The sequence below is a fragment of the Panthera leo genome, chromosome D2, assembly GCF_018350215.1.
Source record: "Panthera leo isolate Ple1 chromosome D2, P.leo_Ple1_pat1.1, whole genome shotgun sequence".
In the NCBI taxonomy this organism is placed as follows: domain Eukaryota; kingdom Metazoa; phylum Chordata; class Mammalia; order Carnivora; family Felidae; genus Panthera; species Panthera leo.
The window spans coordinates 57,076,132-57,094,888 of record NC_056689.1 but is presented as its reverse complement, the minus strand read 5'-3'; the positions used below and the strand labels follow the sequence as shown (position 1 = coordinate 57,094,888).

General features: G+C 38.3%; 1 protein-coding gene and 1 non-coding gene across 3 annotated transcripts in view; one reads left to right on the top strand and one right to left on the bottom strand.

The window, feature by feature from the left end:
* HPSE2 (heparanase 2 (inactive)) overlaps positions 1 to 18,757 on the top strand; it is a 676,598-nt gene that overhangs the window by 511,963 nt on the left and 145,878 nt on the right. For both annotated transcript variants that reach the window (XM_042907947.1, XM_042907948.1), the window contains exon 7: positions 13,132 to 13,225. In XM_042907947.1, coding sequence (XP_042763881.1) covers positions 13,132 to 13,225 — 94 coding nt within the window. The remainder of the gene's footprint in view (positions 1 to 13,131; positions 13,226 to 18,757) is intronic.
* Positions 16,961 to 17,067, bottom strand: LOC122202855. The gene has a single exon (XR_006194912.1). It is a non-coding gene; the product is annotated as a U6 spliceosomal RNA (small nuclear RNA).

Sequence of the window (18,757 nt, the reverse complement as noted above, 5' to 3'; positions counted from 1 at the left end):
TCTTCCCCTCCCCTCTGGGATTCTGTCAGAAGATACCTACTGGAGACTCAGGACTTTCACCACTATCCAGCAGTAGTGAGGTTACTCCACCATTTGTGTCAGTGGAGGCCATGTGAGGAGCAGTAATGAGGCACTCCTACCCCTTGAACTTAGGGTAGTATATCAGTAGTATATCAGATGTCTAGTGGGGAGTTGGAACTTCTACACCCAAGCACCAGTAATGAGTTCCCCTATCTCCTGAGTGTCAGTGAGGGTCCCGTGGGGAACCTGGACTTCCAACCATACATGACAGTGATGAGGCAGTGTTCCCTTCTTACCCTGCCAGAGTGGTGTCTGAGGAGGCCAACCAAAACAGAAGAGTTAAATAAGATGCAGAGTCTTATAACACAATTCCCAAAATGTCCAGATATCATGTAAAAAATCACTTGTCAGGGAACCTGGGTGTCTCACCCAGTTGAGCATCTGACTTCAACTCAGATCCTGATCTTGAGGTTTAAAAGTCCTGCATATATGATGTATACAAGTTAGCTCAGAGCCTGGAGCATGCTTTAGATTCTGTGTCTCCCTCTCTTTCTGTCCCTCCTCTGCTTGTGCTCTCTCTCTCTCTCTCTCTCTCTCTCTCAAAAATAAATAAACATTAAAAAAAATTTTTTTTAAATCATTTCTCTACCAAAAACTAGAAAAATATCAACTTGAATGAGAAAAAATAATTAATAGATGCAAACATTGAGATAACAGAAATGTTCAAATTATCTAAGGATTTTAAATCAGCCATCATAGTGGTGCCTGGGTGGCTCAGTCAGTTAAGTGTATGACTTCAACTCAGGTCATGATCTCAGGGTTTATGGGTTCTAGCCCTGTGTCAGGCTCTGTGCTAACAGCTCAGAGCCTGGAACCTACTTCAGATTCTGTGTTTCCCTCTCTCTCTGTCCCTCCCCCACTCATGCTCTGTCTCTCTCTCTCAAAAAAAACCTTAAAAAAATTTAATAATAAAAAAAATCAGCCATCATAAGACTATTTCAATGAACAATTATAAAGACTCTTGAAGCAAATGAAAAAATAGACTCAGAAAAGAAGTAGGAAGTCTCAACAAAGAAATAAAAGGTATGAAGAATAACCAAATGGATGTGAAAATACAGAAAATGAAATAAAAACTCAGTGGATGTGTTCAACAGCAGAAATAAAGAGATAGATTTTTAAAAACCAGTGAACTTGAAGAAAGAATAATAGAAATTACCCAATCTGAACAATAGAACAGAGACTAGAAAAAAATAAGATAAAATAATGAGCAGAGTCTCAAGGATCTGTAGGACCAAAACAAAAGATCTAACATTTGTGTCAAAACTTGTCTATCTAGCAATCTCTATCCAGCAAAAAGATCCTTCAGGAATAAAAGGGAAATCAAGACATTTTCAGATGAAGGAAAAAATAAGAGAGTTTGTTGACAGAAGACCTACCTAAAAGAATGGCTAAAGTAAATTTTCTAAAAAGAAAAGAATTAATAAAAGATGGAAACTTAGGGGCGCCTGGGTGGCTCAGTCAGTTAAGTGGCCGACTTCGGCTCAGGTCATGATCTCGTGGTCCGTGAGTTCGGGCCCCGCGTGGGGCTCTGTGCTGACAGCTCAGAGCCTGGAGCCTGTTTCAGATTCTGTGTCTCCCTCTCTCTGACCCTCCCCCATTCGTGCTGTGTCTCTCTCTGTCTCAAAAATAAATAAATGTTAAAAAAAAATATAGAAACTTAGAGCATCAAGTAGGAAAATTGAAAAACAGAAAGGTAAAAGTTGAATACATGCAGTAGACTTTATTTCTCCTCTTGAGTTTCCTAAATTATGTTTGATGGTTGAAGCAAAAATTTTAACACTGACTGATGTAGTTGTCAATAATTGTAACACTGGCTGATGTGGTTGTCAGTGTTGGAGAGACATAGGAGTAATACCCTTCTCTTTTTAAATTTTTCATAAAAACATTTGAAGGGACTAGTATCCAATATTCATTATTACTTATTATACTTTAACTTCTTTCTCTTCTATTACACTCAAATACCATTAAATTTTATCTATTTTGTTAAGAAAACAGAATATATAACATGATAACATTGCTCTAAAATTGTTGATATCAGTGTTTTATTATGAATATATATGAATATATATTGTGTATATATATACATAATATATATATACACACACATACAAAGCTGTCTGCAGTGATTTTCTCTGAATGTTGATAAAAGTGGTGCATTGGGGTATGGTATGATTATTAAACTTCTTTGTACTTTTTGTTATCATGTTAAAGTTTTAAAATGAGTATGTATTTTTATTACAGAATCATTGTTTTGTTTAAAAATTAGTAAACCATAAGAGACTCTTAACTACAGAGAACAAATTGAGCATTGCTGGAGGAGGGGAAGGTGGATGGGGGGATGGGCTAAATGGGTGATGGGCATTAAGGAGGAGGGCACTTGTTGGGATGAGCACTGGATGTTATATGTAAGTGATGAATCACTAAATCCTACTCCTGAAACCAATTTTACTGTATATATTAACTAACTAGAATTTATTTATGTATTTATTTATTTATTTATTTATTTATTTAATTTTTTTAGAGAGAGAAAGCATAAGCAGGGGAGGGGGAGAGAGAGAGGGAGACACAAAATCTGAGACACAGAATCTGAATCTGAAGAGTCTAAGCTGTCAGCACAGAGCCTGATGTGGGGCTTGAACCCATGAACCTTGAGATCATGACCTGAACTGAAGTCGGATGCTGAACTGACTGAGCCACTCAGGCACCCCTTAACTAACTAGAATTTAAATAAAAAACTTGAAATAAAGAAATTCAAAAAATAAATATTATGAATCAAAAGAATACAGCAATTGAAAATAAAGTATTTAAAGGAAAATTACAATTTTATTTTTAAATATTAGTGATACTGAAATTAAATCACACAATAATGCAATACTGAAATTTAAAATATCCTGCCAGAAATGGTTTCCTTGGGGGCTCAAGTAACATTTTCTATGCAACACAGAAACTGATTTTATGTTTACCACAGTCTTGAAATCTAAAAGATGAGTATGTCTCTCCATGTCAACCTCTTAGTCTCTCTTAACACATATATACACATATGCATGTGTGTACACAGACGTATGTTCATGGTAAATAGTGTCTTCAAAGGTTTTATATGGTGAGAGCCAGCCTTTCTTTTTAAATGAATAAGTGGCAATTGTCATGAAAAGAGATATATTGATGTAAGATTTTCTCTAGGTGTAATATTCTACATGGTGAATATACTTCAAGGAGGTATAGCTCTATGACACTGAATTTGCTGGGAATAAAAGTTAAATGCAGGAACTAAAATATATAGGATGTTGGCAGGTGTAGTTACAGAAGCAGTTTCTGTGTGTGTGTGTGTGTGTGTGTGTGTGTGTGTGTGTGTACATGTGTGGGTGCGTGTGTATGTGCATGTGCATATTTGTGAACATTGGGTATCTGTACATAAGCAGCCTCATGAAAGGTAGAGGTGAACCTCTGGGTTTCTGCATATGTGATGTATGCAGATTAGAATATGTGATTTTCTTCAGAGTGAGAATGCCTAAATAAATCTACCTCAAACTATCATTGTCCCTCAGAGTGAAAACTCAGGTTTTCCACGGAAACCTACTAGAGAATACTGAATGTAGAGTTAAAAGACTGCCACCTACTGATATGTGACCTTTAGTAATTGGCCTGCCTTCCAAAGTGCAGATTCCATGTCCTCCTTGGTCAGCAGTAATTGCCTTGGTCACTGTTTTCATCCTGGACTGATATTCACCTTGCCTAGATGTAGAAGAAGAAAGATGATCTCTCCCCTCATCAACTACTAGTCGCATGGCATAAGAATTCAACCCCCTGTTGACAGTCACCCAGTTGATTCAAACTAAAATTAACTAGGATTCTCTAGGTTATTCTTTTTATTTTCATACCAGGGACCATTTCTTTCCAAAGGATGCCTCTTTATTATGAACTGCTGATCAAAAAGATTGGTGAAATGAAGTTTTGTTGTAACAAATACCTATGCACTAGTAAATAGAACACTAATTGCTTTAATAAATAAACCCCCAAATTTCAGTGGTCTAAACAGTTTGTTTTTCATTAATGTCATATCCAATCCTGATATACCTGATAGATGGCTTTATATGTGGTCATTCCAGGACCCATGCTTTTTCCATCTCATGACTTCTCCTTGGAGACTTTCCATTCCTCTGGCAGTGGGGAAAGAGGCTATATGGAAGACATGTTAATTTCTGCTCAGAAGTGATACACATCTCCATCAAGTTCAGCCCAGAAGTGATATATTACTTCTGTTCACTTTGCTTTGGGCTGATTAGTCTTTTAAGCCCCTTTCCTTTGACAGTGGCAGAGAAATAATAGGTTCTGGCTGAGCAGCTGCTTCTTGGCAAACAGCTCTGCACTATAGAAGGAGAGCACCAAATTTTGGTGGTCAGTAAGCTTTCTCCACCCCATCCAGGGGCACAAGCTCTGGTGAATGTGGAGCTCGCTTCATGTGCCTACCCCTCTGTCAAAGATCACAGCCTGAGTGGTTGCTCTCTAAGTCCTTCAAACGGTTGTTTTATATATTTTGTCTTGGATTTTGAGTTGTCTGTGACAGAATGGTAATTCTTACACCAGTTATTCCATTATGGATTGAATAGGAAGTAGTTCTTGATTTTAACCCCAGGCTTTCTTTTTTTCTTTAATTTTTTTAAAATGTTTATTTATTTTTGAGAGAGAGAGAGAGAGAGAGAGCAGGAGAGGGGCAGAGAGGGAGACACAGAATCTGAAGCAGGCTCCAGGCTCTGAGCTGTCAGCACAGACCTCACAAAGCTGTGAGATCATAATTTGAGTTGATGTTGGATGCTTAAACGACTGAGCCACCCAGGTGCCCCTAACCCAACATTTCTTAAACCTGTTTGACCATGGAACCACTTTTCTTCATATAACAGTTATTAAAAGACTTTGAAAAACATTTTTGCAGAGTAAATCTATACCACTTCCATTCCTTTACTTATCTCCCCAGGTGTTTGCTTTTGTTGTTTTGGTTTTCTTTTTATTTTGTTGTAATGTTTTGTTTTCTAGAGAAATTTGAGTTTAGCTCAGTTTTGTTCAAATGGTCGGTATTGTTAAAGTAGGCAAGACTAAAGGCAGTTGGAAAGCAATTGTACTGGATTACAGGACAGATGAAGTAAACACAGTACTCTCTAGCTCCACATGGGCAGAACAGAGAAGGAGTGCTTGCTATCTTTTGCTTAGTACATACAAGATCTCGGGTTTCCTACTTTATCTCTGTGAGCCACAGTTTGTAACCTGCAAAACAAGGAGTGTTCATGACGTTAAATGAGACCCATTATGTAAAATATCTAGTAAATAAGAAGTAACTTAATACATATAAGGCTCCTTCCTTCCTCTTTCTTCTATGTTCTCCTAGTTAGTAAGGCACTAACTTAATTATAGTTAAGTTAGTTGTGCTATTCTGCTACAGATATTGACAATTATATGAAAAGATGCCAGGGAAAGAATGAGGTAACCATATAGGCAGTTCCCAATAAATAAACACTGAGTTTCAAAAGTATTACATATAGATGGTTAGGTTCTAGTAACTTAGAACTTGACATTCTTACTATTGATGCCCCACAGTTAATTGGCCACGAAGCTAATGACTGAAGCTTTGAGCCCCTCACTTGTCTTGGCTCCCCAGAGTGCAGGAGATGCTGAAAGTTGTAGAATGTTCTAGGTGGAAAGGGGTAGAGCAGTTTGCTATCAGGAAGTAGTGCTATGTAAGCATTTCTGATAAATTGCTGAAAAAGCTCTCAGAAAAAAAAGAGTTTGATTCTCTAAGTTTCTGGGGGGTTGTTGTGATGTATTTTGTCACTCTAAATGAATATTTACTTTTGTACCTAATTTTGTACGTCTGATTTCTTTTCCTTAAAGATGGTCCCACAAATTGTTTAAGTTTCAGAACTCAAACACATGGATCTGCTCCTGCCCATACTTTTGGTACCATCATCTGCTACTATTCTGAAAAGTCCCAGAGGTACTCTCCTCAGAGCCCACTCTGATGGCTGGAGCTGCAGATAGCTTTCCTTCTCCTTCCTTGCCTCCCACACAGCTCACCTCAACATCGCTAGTATCAAAGGTCAGCTGTTTGAGCCTCTGCCAAGACATTGTGTCTCTCTACATACACCTGGTCCCCTGGGGAGAATGACCTGGGCTCAAGACTCAGGACCCAAAGTGTGCAAGGAATTAGGAGAAAGAAAAGGTCAAATAAATGGGGCCCTTGGCAGTAATTGTGCCTCAGGGCCACACTTTTGGCTCATTGTGGATTAGCTTATTCAGGCACTCATGCTTTTATTAAATATAGTTTTTGAGTACCCATTGTGTGTCTGTGGGATTTTCTGCAACCTTGACCTTTACTTGTACCATTTTTCAATGATAACATTTTTCCAGAGTACAAAACTTTATAATTCCTGAAACTTTTCGTCAGCTTGGTGACTCCTGAATGGATTTATATGAACTAGTTTAAGAAAGCTAAAGAAACGAGGGGTTGTGGGAGGTGAGATGGGCTAAATGGGCAAGGGGCATTAAGGAATCTACTCCTGAAATCATTGTTGCACTATATGCTAACTAATTTGGATGTAAATTAAAAAATAAAATTTAAAAAAATAAAATAAAAATTAAAAAAAGAAAGCAAATTACAAATGGACACATGGAGAGTAATACAAAAACATATAAACTTTACAGAAAATTATTAGAATGTGGATTTATACTCTGCATAATGTTCGCTAAGGGTTTGGTTGTTTCATGAGTGGGACATTTGTATAACAAGTTTTATTTACTTATCTGTGTGTCTTAATAAACTTAATAAACTTAAAGTTTGAAAAAAATTAATTAACTTAAAAAAAGAAAGCTAAAGAAATATCTATATTCTGTAGGATCTTTTTTTCATTTGTAACAGTTTTCATTTCATCCAGGCTTTACCTGCCCAAAGTTGTTCAGAACACAAGATAAGAAGGTTGACCCAATTGCAAAGAAGATCAAGGATAAGGTAGCCTCAGAAAGAAAACCTAAAGGCAAGTGTGAAGAACAATGTGCTCAGCAGGAGCCCAGGATGAGGGCCTTTGGAGGAGGGGCAAATACAATTTATAAAGCCTTAGAGTGACTCAAGTCAGCCTCTCCAGTGTTTGGCTTCAAGGTGTCAGAATAGGTTTTATAGGTCAACAGCGTTGTTCTAATGATTATCCAGGTTTCTCCCCCTTCAGTGGGGAAGGCCCCAGTTTTATGGAATTACCTGCCCACTCAGCAGGCTGGGTGTTAGAATTCAGAGCAGACTGCCCCTCCTCCCTGAAAGCAGCAGGCAGCAAAATAGGTCCGGAAATTCCTGAGCATTGGGAAGCCAGCACTAATGCAATTACCTGAAATAAAAGAAGGGGTCAGATAATAAGGGGCAAAGGTTTTTCCTTTTAAAGTAAAGAGCCAGGTAAACAAAACCAGCTGCCCCTGGAGCCAACAAATTCTCCTCATTAAATGTTTTAAGAGGCTAATGGGCATAAGTAGCTAATTGCAGTACAATCCTAAAGACTAAATCTAGGGTCCTGGAGAAGGGGGAGAAGGGGGAGAAGGGGGATCAGGGTAAAAACCTGGCAGGCAGAGGTAGAAAGGAGATGAGACCTGCCCCTGGCAGAGGATCCCAGATGGCCAAAATGGAATTAAAATTAAAGTAAGAATAAGATGATTTGACCTGGAGTCACTAATGTTTCTGTCAGTATCCTTGTGGGATGGGCATGGCTGGGACAGTTTTAAATTTATACACTAGTAGAATAGGATCTGGAATAAGTTTTTTAAATAACTAATTATGGGAAATTTTATGTGCATTTACTATGAAAATCTCTGAAAGGCTATACAGCAAAATGTTAATGGGTTTCTCTAGGTGTTGGGCTTAATGGTGATTTTTCGTTTTCATATTTTAATTTTATTTATGTGCATCTTCTAATTTGCCGATAATGAACGCTTATTTCTTTTATAATAAATAAAGGGCAAAGTTTTAAATAAGATGAAAGGTAGTAAACTAGACATAAACATTAAGGGGGGCATGAGAGTTGGTGAAGGAATTGGTAAGAGGCTTTAGTTACTTTGTATATTCTGCCATGTTTCCCACCTCCCCAGATGTGTGCTTGATATGACCTGCCAATCTAGAGGCCAGCAGAGGGAGGAATAATGGTTGCTGGTATTGAGCCAGACAGGCTATTTGTCCACACACAAAGGTTTCAACCTCATTGCATTTGTAATAGTTCCCAGAAATGTTATTTCTACGCAGACTCTCTTGGCTTCAGCTTTTAGTTGAACAACTCAGCCACTTGTGGTTTGATCCTAAGAGATGCTGAAATTTCAAGAGCGCTTGGAGGAAGAATATGATTTACCTAAAAGTGTCCATCTAAGTGTTTGTAGAACCAACTATTCTGCCAGGGTTTATGTGGGAGATGCCAAAGCACCTCTAATTAATGAATTTGCTTTCTCTCAATCCTTACTTTCTTCTCTGATTTATTTGGTCTTCTGACACTTTTGTAACCATTACTAAATTAATTAACTCTTTGGAGAGACTGCTTAATAGCTAAGAATCATCTTTATCTTCCCAATGAGAAAGACAAAGGAAAGCAGAAAGAGTTGCCCTCAGGTCACTTGACAGTCAGGTGGAATCCAGTCCCATTTCCTTTTATCCAGTCTTGGTTAGAAATCACCATCTTCATCATTTTTAATGATTTAGTCTTACCAAATGGTTATGTCAGGCTACGCTACCTCCTTCATGTGATATAGCAGGCTCTTACCATAGGCAATCACTATCAGAGAACAGAAGCTCTGTTAACAGGCAGGAATTTTTCAAATAACCACAGATTATTGACACTGAATGTTTTCTTAGAAGCATTGCATTTATGAAGGGTAAATGTAGCAAGCTAATTATCCAAGCATACCCAAGAAAAAGGCTTACGGTTTGTCAGACTCACATCAATGGTTAAATTGGCCCCTCTCTTAAAAGTGACACTAAATCATGGAGACCATAGTTCAAAGTACCATGGAAATAGTACAATATATATGTGTATTTAAGGCAGCACATGAATGTTGCTGGAACTCCAGTATTATATGGGGATTCCTTTGACATCCAAATGTAAATTTGACTCAGACTGAAGATATTAAAAAGACAATGTGGTGGTCAAAGTGGGAAAAGAAAGGACTCTTAGCTGAGTCAAATGTAGATAGAGGCAGTGCCCAGGGCCATAAGCATTTTAGAGGGTCTCTGACCTCTCTGTTAACTTCTCTTATCTTCTTGGAGAACTCATCTGCAGCCATGACTTCCTCCATTACTCATAGTCAGAAGACCCAGGTCTTTTCCTATCTCAACTTTTATCTCTACCTCCTCCTCCTATCTCCACTGGCCTATTGTGTATTTCCTCTTTGATGTTCTCTGAATCCTTGATATCTCAAACAACATCATCCATCCCCTTGACAAACCTAAAACCTACATGTTTTTGGCATCAGTGTTCTCCAAAATATTCTCTCTCACAAGCTCCTGGTCATCACTGATTCCCTTCCTCTTTCTCTTACACTCTATAGAAGCCTTCTTTTATTAGTTTTTCCTTCACAGCCTCTCACTTTTACTTCTTTCTGTGACCCAGATTCTTGCCTGCAGTACTGAGATAAGATAACCTTGTCACACTGCTTTCCTGCCTGGAGCTCTCCCCTCTCCAGTCTAATTCATAGTCCACAGAAATAGCCTGAGACCAACTGAGAATGACTGAATCCAGCTTGTTAGGTTAAAAGTGGGGCCAAAATGGCTCTAAAAAGCTTAAGCCAAAGTTTTTATTGGAATTGCTTCCCCACATGTCACATGAAGGAGAAATTGGACTATTTCTTGGTCCAAGAAAACAGCCATTGAATGGACAGTAAGAAGGAGCAAATTTTAAACTTATATTAGAAGAGCCTTTCATGGATTCAAGCTGTAGTACAGTGGAAAAGTAGTAGTAGTATATGAGAGTGGGTTCTCTGTCCTAGATAATCACTTCTCAGGGATACTGTAGCAAGTTTACATGCTTTAAGCCACATGGCCATTAAGGTCTTCTCAAACTCGAAATTTTTGCAATGGAAACACCGCTCTTACCATCCCTTCCTTTGCCTCCCACCTACCAGAAATCCAGAGTCTGTTTTTGCTGTTCTGTACTTCCCTCATTCCAAATCATGCTCTCCTTCAGACAGATATTCCCCTGCTCACCTCATCTCATGGCTTTCCAGTCTAGGTTGCTGCCTCCAGTAACCTGGAGGGTACATTTGGTTATTGAATACCTTTTATGTGCCAGGATCTATGCCCAGCATTTTTCCTGATTTAATTGGTACAGTATACCCTGAAAACTGTGGGTTTGGGATTCTTTTTAACCAACTTCAAAGAAAGGGAAACCTAATATAGGTGGTAGGTGACAAAGCTGAAACTGAGCCAGAGTTTTCTAGGTTCCAAGTTCTGAGTACTTGAGAAAAGAGACAAAAAGAAGGAGTGGAGGAATGGGAGGCCCCTCAACTAATGACTAGGTTGGGTAAGGAGGGCATTCATGGGAATCCCACACATTGAAAAAGTGCATCTGATATTTTTATTTCAATAAGCGTTAAACTATATGTGTTGCCAGCAAAACTTATAAATTATGATGTTTAAAATAGTTACTGAAGATTAACAGAGAGAAAAGAGGGGACAGTAATATATTTGATTAAAACATAAAAGAACACTAATTACAGTGCATGTGTATCATGTGCCTAGTAATCATATAATATAGTAACAAGTATTCACGTCCTTCGGTGTGTATTAGATTAATATTGCATGAATTATTTTTAATTTTAATATTACTATGTTTTGGGGCACCTTGGTAGCTTAGTCAGTTAAGCATCTGAATCTTGATTTCTGCTCAGGTCACAATCTCACAGGTCAGGAGATGGAACCCTGTGTAGGGATCTGTGCTGACAGCGCAGAGCATGCTTGGGATTCTCTCCTTCTCTCTGCCCCTCCCCTGCTTATGCTACCTCTCAAAATAAATAAATAAATATTTAAAAAATATTACTATGTTTTAATATACCTAGTTTCCATGTGGCAAGCTATCTAATCACACTTTAAAAAAAAATCAGTAATGCTAATAGTTAAGTACTGATAGGAAGAGGTTGGGGTTATAGGTAATGAACATGGCCATACCCAGCACTGTGTGTTGTACACAATAAATGTTTATTGGATCTGAGTCTAGTATCTATACCAAGAATGAAGTGAAAGGTCATGTCATTGTTTTGTTTTATTCACTAATGAAAGTAACCACCAAATTTTCAAAATCATGTACTTTGACATAGTAATTTTACTTTTAGGATTCTGTATTCATACATAATTTAACCATCAGTCCCTTGTTGTTTATGACCCCATCTTTGCAGCTGAAAATGAAATTAAAAAAGAACTAAGAGTTGTTGAATGCCTACTATATGCCATACACTTTAGGTTTAACTGCTTAATCATTGATTAATACTGAGAAGTAAATATGTTACCTCTTTTTTTTTAATGTTTATTTATTTTGGAGAGTGAGAGAGAGAGACAGAGCATGGGCAGGGGAGGAGCAGAGAGAGAGGGAGAACAGAATCTGAAGCAAGCAGGCTCCAGGCTCTGAGCTGTCAGCACAAAGCCCGATGCAGGGCTCAAACCCACGAACCATGAGATCATGACCTGAGCCCAAGTCAGATGCCTAACCAACTGAGCCACCCAGGTGCCCTGATATGTTACCTCTTTTAAGAATAAGAAAACTGAGGCATGTAGAGGCCAATATCTTGCCCAAGTTCACACAGGTAGTAAATAGCTGATTTAGAATTTGAACTCAGATATTTCTGGGTCCAAAACCCATACTTTTTCCAACATACCAATGGTTTAAATGTTGGATTTCGTGGAAATGTCTGAGGTGGTAAAGGAGGCCAAGGGGAAGGCTGAGTAGGTGGAACTCACATCTCACCCTCACTTCAACTAAAGCACCTGCTTTACAATTAAACAAATTTTTTAAAACATTCTAATACATCATGCATTGGTATGGGAATTTAAAATTAAAAATAATTTTCACATAGTTCTATAATATATACTGATAGGTTGATGTCTTATTAAAAATGAGATGATCTATCATTAGCCATCAGCTGGGGAGACCTAAGTGGGATGGAAAAGGCACCCAGGAGTCATAAGCATTTATTTTAATTCAGTTGATTTAATTTGGAATTTTGTAAAAATGGGGGTGGGGAAAGTTTAAGATAATAAGGATCACCTAAACCTGGGCCAGTCTTAGCTTAGTCTTCAGAGTAAGGATTCACAAAGAGGGGCCTCACAAAGCTGGATCAATCTGTTTTGGTCAAATGTTCACAACATACTATCAGCACAACTAACACAACCTGATAAAACCCACAGTGAATGCCGAACTTGTTACTACTATTTTAGGAGAGGGCTGGAAGACTAAGTCATCTGTCTGATTTATTTCTTCATTCATTCATCCATTCATTTATTCTGGAGCTGGTTGGTAGGAGAGGGTTGACTACAAAGTGAACTGAAGATGAAACCTTTCAGACCCACTCACTACACTGTATCAGATTTTTGTGGTCAGTATTTGTTTTCTTATTTAAAGGTGTGGAAACCTATAAAAAATGTTTGAATATTCTTTCTAAACCTGTCACATACCTTTACTACTTTAAGGTGGGGACAGGGGGTGGTATGGGATGGATGTTAAATTACTCTTCCTGGGGGAAAAAAGAGTAAGCTTTTCCTCCATTACTTAATTTGTATTATGGATTCCTGTCCACTCCTACAGAGTAAGCAATGCAGGTTCATGTGACAGAGGTTGGAAAAAAATGACTCCACAAATGGAGGTAGAAATGAAGAAAATAAAAAGGAGATTACTTGTTTGAAAAACACCCAGGGTAAAAACTTTTCAGGATGTGAAAGCCCAAGTGAACTCTGGGCTGTTTCCTCAGGCAACAGAGACCTCTGGTTAAAGAAGTGTATTTGTAGTCTCCTGTTCAAGATTTTACCTGATTCTTATTTTATTTTTATTCCAGTTGCTACATTGATGGCCGGGTGGTCAAGGTGATGGACTTCCTGAAAACTCGCCTGTTAGACACACTCTCTGACCAGATTAGGAAAATTCAGAAAGTGAGTAAAAGTCTCCTGGGAAGAAGGAGTGAGTTTGGGAGTAAAGCAAGGAAAAGGTCCTGGGGTCCCAGCTAGATGTTAGCACTGTGGAAACCAGGGTAGAAAAATAGTATAGTCCAGATCTCCCTTTCACAGCTGATGATTGTTGTTTATTGTTTTTTAAATTGAGAACAGTTTGAATGTGCCATTTCAAGGTTTAAAAGCTTCTCTATTTTAATAACAACTATTTTGTAATAGCTTGCTTCTAAATTGTGAGTTTCTTAAGGGAAGGCTAGATTTGCTTTGTTATTTTCTTTTTGCAGGGGCCTATTTGGGCCTACTTTAAAGAGAGAATGATTATGTTCATTCAGTGAAATTCTTGTCTGGGGCATTGGCCATATTTATTGGTTCTAAATAGTGTTAAATATCTCAGCCATATATACATTATTCCTAGGTGTCTTAGAATAGCCAAGTAACACCTTACTTTTGTAGAAATGTGGGAGAAGCTGTATTATATTAAGTAATGGCATGTAGGTCCTAATAGCAAGGCACCTTTGGTCAACAGTTCTCACACTTGAGTGCAGTCAAAATCAGCAGAGTTGCTCAGAAGGTTTACAGTCTCACTCCTGATGTTCTGATTTAGTGTGTCTGGAGTGGATCTTAGATACCTCTTTCTTAGTAGTCATCTGTCAAGTAATTCTATGCAATGCAGATAACATTGTGAAATACACTGGATTAGTTAATTCTGAACTGTGAAGACGTTCTGTCTGCAATTTCCATCTGCCTCTACAAAATGATATCACATCTTTTGTTGCCTAGTCAGGTCATTTTTCCAGGTAATGAGGACCTTTTGAACATTCAACTACATCTTGAGCAAATTAAACAAATCTTTGCAGAAAAATAGCAGTGGGTAAACCCCCATTAATATGGGATGAATGAATAAATGAATGGACAAATGAATGAATGACTCATGTATAAAATTATCTGTGAAATAAAATTATACTTGGAGTAATCATAGAAAAGCACTTTTGATTGGTACAGTGGTAGTCTATATGCTTTTTTTTGGTATTCAAATCAATGTCTTGTTCAGATTACAAAAGCTTTTTCAGTCCTCTTGTTCTCAAAATGTTTTAGCAGCTAGGAAGCCTCAGGCCTTCTGGACTCCTATACCCCAGTCTATCCCTCTGGGGATCAGGTACACTAGCCAGTATCTTTCTCTGTCACTGCCTCCTACCAAGCAAAGCCTAAGAGAACTAAATAATTTGAAATGTCTCTGCCAGTCTCTGTTTGACATTCATTTAGGTTTTAATATTTAAATATTTAATATTTACTGAACACTTAGCTAGTACCAGGCAAAGTACCAGGTGCTGGGGATACAAAATGGAATAAGACATGGTCTCTGCCTTCAAGGAACTCAGAGTTTTAAGGTTTAACAGCTGCTTTGAGCAGGTTGCAAAACATTACTTAAGGCAGGCAAATACCCTATTGAACACTGCAGTCTACTAAGCACTTTATGCTAATCTAATATTATATATTATTCTCTAAAAGGAGGGAGGAATGTCTTTCATTCATTCATTCATTCATTCATTTGTTTATTCTTCCATCCAATAGATATTTATTGAGTGTGTACCATGTTCTAGGCATGATTCTAAATGTTTGTGTTACAATAGTATACATGATAGACAAGTCCCTAAATTTTTGGCTTTTCTGATATTAAATGTAATGACCTGATCAAGAGGCTGTCATTGGAAGTAAAATGATTCAGCGGTATCATGGCACTGAGAGTGAAGGTTCTAACTGTGCTCTTGTAATTATTTAAGTAGAACAGTTAACTCTAGGTCAGAACTAAGACAAAGGTGTTGGGAGTTAGGTTCTTCCCTTTCTCCCCACTACCCATTACTCTCCACCACTGCGTACTTCTTACCCACCACAGAAGGTTCAAAGACTGAAATAAGTGGCTAAGCTCATCTTCTGATGTGTCCAGGCAGGGCCAAAGGAACTTAAAGAAAAGAGCTCAAACCCTGTGCACAACTGAGATTCAGACCTCTCATAGCATGTCTAATGGACTTGGCTGGGAGGGCCAGGTGCAGTTGCAAGGAGAAACAGTGGAGCCTCTAAGAGAAATGACCTGTATAAAGAAGGTGCCTGGCAGGGGTCGGCTAGAATTAGCAGTAGAACCTGATTTCACTTTTGGCTGTTGCAGATAGAACATGCCAGAGGTCCCCTCAGGACCTAGGTTAGGGTTCTGGTTATGATGTGCTGTGCAACAAATTACCCCAAAACTTAGTAGCATAAAACAACGATTTATTGTGTCTATGGATTCTATGGGTCAAGAATCCCCACAGGGCACTATAAGGATGGCTTGTCTTTGGCTCATGATGTCTGAAGCTTCAGCTGAAAGACCTGAAGGCTAGGGTGACTCAAAGGCCGGTGACTGGAATCACAAGGCTTGTTCACTTGCATGTACAGCAGTTGATGCCAGCTGTTGGCTAGTACCTTTGTTGGGTTGATAACTGGAATACCTACATATGAACTGTCTATGTAGCCTGGGTTTCTTTCCAAGGTTCAAAAGTCAGATGCCCAAGAGAGAGAGCCAGGTGGAAGCTGTACTACCTTTTCTAACCTACCCCCAGAAGTCACAGGGCTTCACTTCAACCATAGTCTATTCATTGAGACAGTCATCAAGACCAATGGAGATTTGAGGAGAGAGGAAATAAACTCTTCTTGATGGGAGAATAACAAGATTCTAGAAGAGCATTTAAAACCAGAATTATTTTTCCAGTCATCTTTGGAAAATACTGTCTGCCACAGTTTCATCTGCCCTGTATCATTTAGTAGCCCTTCCATCATTTCCCTGTCTAGTTTCTTTTTCCAACTTTTCTCTTACAAGCTCTCACCAGATATTTCCTTAAATGGGTATCTGCTGGAGGTGTTGTTGGATCACAGATTCCCCAAGATTTGATTTATGGGGTAGACATTCCCTTGGCTGCACAGCCTGGACCCAGTGGCTAGGGCCTCCAAGATGCGAGTCTCTCTCACCACAGCCCAGGATGTGCTAGGTACTGGTCTGCTCTGAGGAGATGGGGACTGGGAGACTAGAGAAGGGTCACCAAGTTTTGCCAGTTAAAAAGTTGCTTTAGCTGTTCCTGAAGTCCCCTGTGGGTGGGAGGGGGGTCTGGGGAATTAGAGTCCAAGATGCACACCGGCACAGACTGGCCAAACTTTTTTCTTCAAACTTCCAAAACCAGTTTATAGAGGGGCCAAGTAAGATTTTAATGCATATATACCTAGAACCCTCATCTAAAATCTAAAAGTATAATCTTTGTTTCTACTCTATCTTGAGAAGCTCACAGAAATTCTAATGATCCCCCCTTAGGCCTACAGTGATGGGAAAAGGGCAGATTTCCTACCAAAATCAATTCATGAAGGAGTGGTTAGATAAATCAGTGATGAGACTGTTTGAATAAGAGACAGAATACAGGATTTGAAGTCTAATGCTTGATTTGGAGTTCGGGCTTAGCTGTGTAACCATGGGTTGGGTTATTCACTTAACTTTTCTAACTTTGTTTATACATCTGTAAAATGATGGTGCTAAGAATACTCTCATCTTTCCCTTTCATGGAGATTAGGAAAGTCACATTCGGCCCTATTTTGTTGATTGCTATTGAATGCTAATCTTATTGCTATTACTATTGTTGTTTCAGTTGTTGTAGTTTTTTATGTCTTTATTTTATTTTGTTTTTATTTTTATTCCATAAAAATATGGAACGCTTCACGAATTTGCGTGTCACCTTTGCGCAGGGGCCATGCTAATCTTCTTTGTATCCTTCCAATTTTAGTGTATGTGCTGCTGAAGCGAGCACTATTGTAGTTATTTTTAATAATAATTCATATGACTGGAGAAGCTTCCTGCTACCTTTATCCTCAACTTGTTCTTTGCTTTTTTTCTTCTTTCCTCTTTCTTTGAACCCTGGGGAGTATGGTAGGTGATATTTTTGGCATCTGAAAGGCAGTGACTCAATTGCTAAAAACAGCTGTGGTTTTCAAATTTGGACTGCCATTTACAGAAGAATTCTCTGTTTTCTGAGCAGTGGGCAAATTCTGGTTATATGAAAATCTACATTATGTATTTGAAAGCCAAAAGAGACAGTGTTTGGACAAGCCACTCCTTTGGATGATCTACACATTCTCTCCCTTCTATTAGAATAAGGATAATCATCTGTACTTTGGGAGATGAGTCAGGGGAAAGAGTTGAGAATCTAACAATGTAAGCAAGAGTCAGATGGGAAAGTAAGAGATGTTTCAGATACAGTGCAGATGGTATAGTGTGGATACCTGGGCTGACTCCAAAACAATGACATAAGAACCAAGAAGAACCACTTTGGCTTAAGTCACTTGGACCCTATGATTTGTGTCTTCATCTCCTGGAGGAATCAGAAGAGGAAATAACACTTTTTGATATTATTTTCAGCAATTCAATAAGCACAGGAAGGAGTTGGTGAAATCCCAGTCATAAGGGAAGTATTTCCAAAAGTACTGTCCATATGATTGCATTTTGAATACTAAATAAACTGGACAATTTGCTTCCCTAATATTTGAAAAATTCCTTCCTTCTTCCTTCCTTTCTTTCCTTTATTTATCAACTGTTTATAACATTCTTAGTATTTTCCAGGCCCCTGAGGATTAAATGGTGAGAAAGACTTACATGTGGTCTAGACCTTGTGGTCTAGTGGAAAAATAGTTAATGAAGCAAGCAATGATAATAAGATGTGATGACTCTTATAACAGAGATGTGTAGGGTACTATGGGCACCCATGGTGGGAAATACCTATCTTAGTGTATAAAAGAAGGGCAGTCCTTCTAGAGAAAGTGACATTTAGGCTAATATCTAAAGGACAGGCACCTTCTAATTTATTTAGTTCTGAGAGTCTGATCAGAGGACTACCAGTGTTAATATATATGGTGGAGAGAATGGTTTATATGGTTCATAGTATGACCATTATCGTTCTTTTGTTAATATCATCATTGCTTATGATTGCTTACAGTATTTAATGAAGATGAACTCTTTTGAAGTGTCTTTACTTTTTCCAATATATGTGAGTTGCAGGATCAAGGAAGTAGGTGAGGCAGAAGAATATTTAATCCTTTTGAAGTAATTAATACATAAAAAGGAAGCTTTTGCTCTTAGCCAACCTTCTGGTTTACCCACTTATTTGAGCCTCTTAGTATATGAAAGGGGAAGGGGATTAAAAAATAACAGTTATTCTTGAGTATGATACAATAACTAGAAGCACAACTAAAGGAAAAATGAGGACAACAGTAGTGTTAACCTTTTGTGAAGAGAAGTAGAAAATGAAAATGACATTACTAGGGTAAGAACAGTAGTATTACCACAAAAGTCAGTGTTTGATTCACTCATTTATTTGTTAAATGTTCATTTCAGTGTGCCATTGCCTGTTTACCATAATGCCTATCACGTGGCAGGTGCTTAATAAATGTTAGTGGAAGGGAAATAGGCAGGAAGGAGAAGGTAAGCGAGTAGAGTAAAACAGT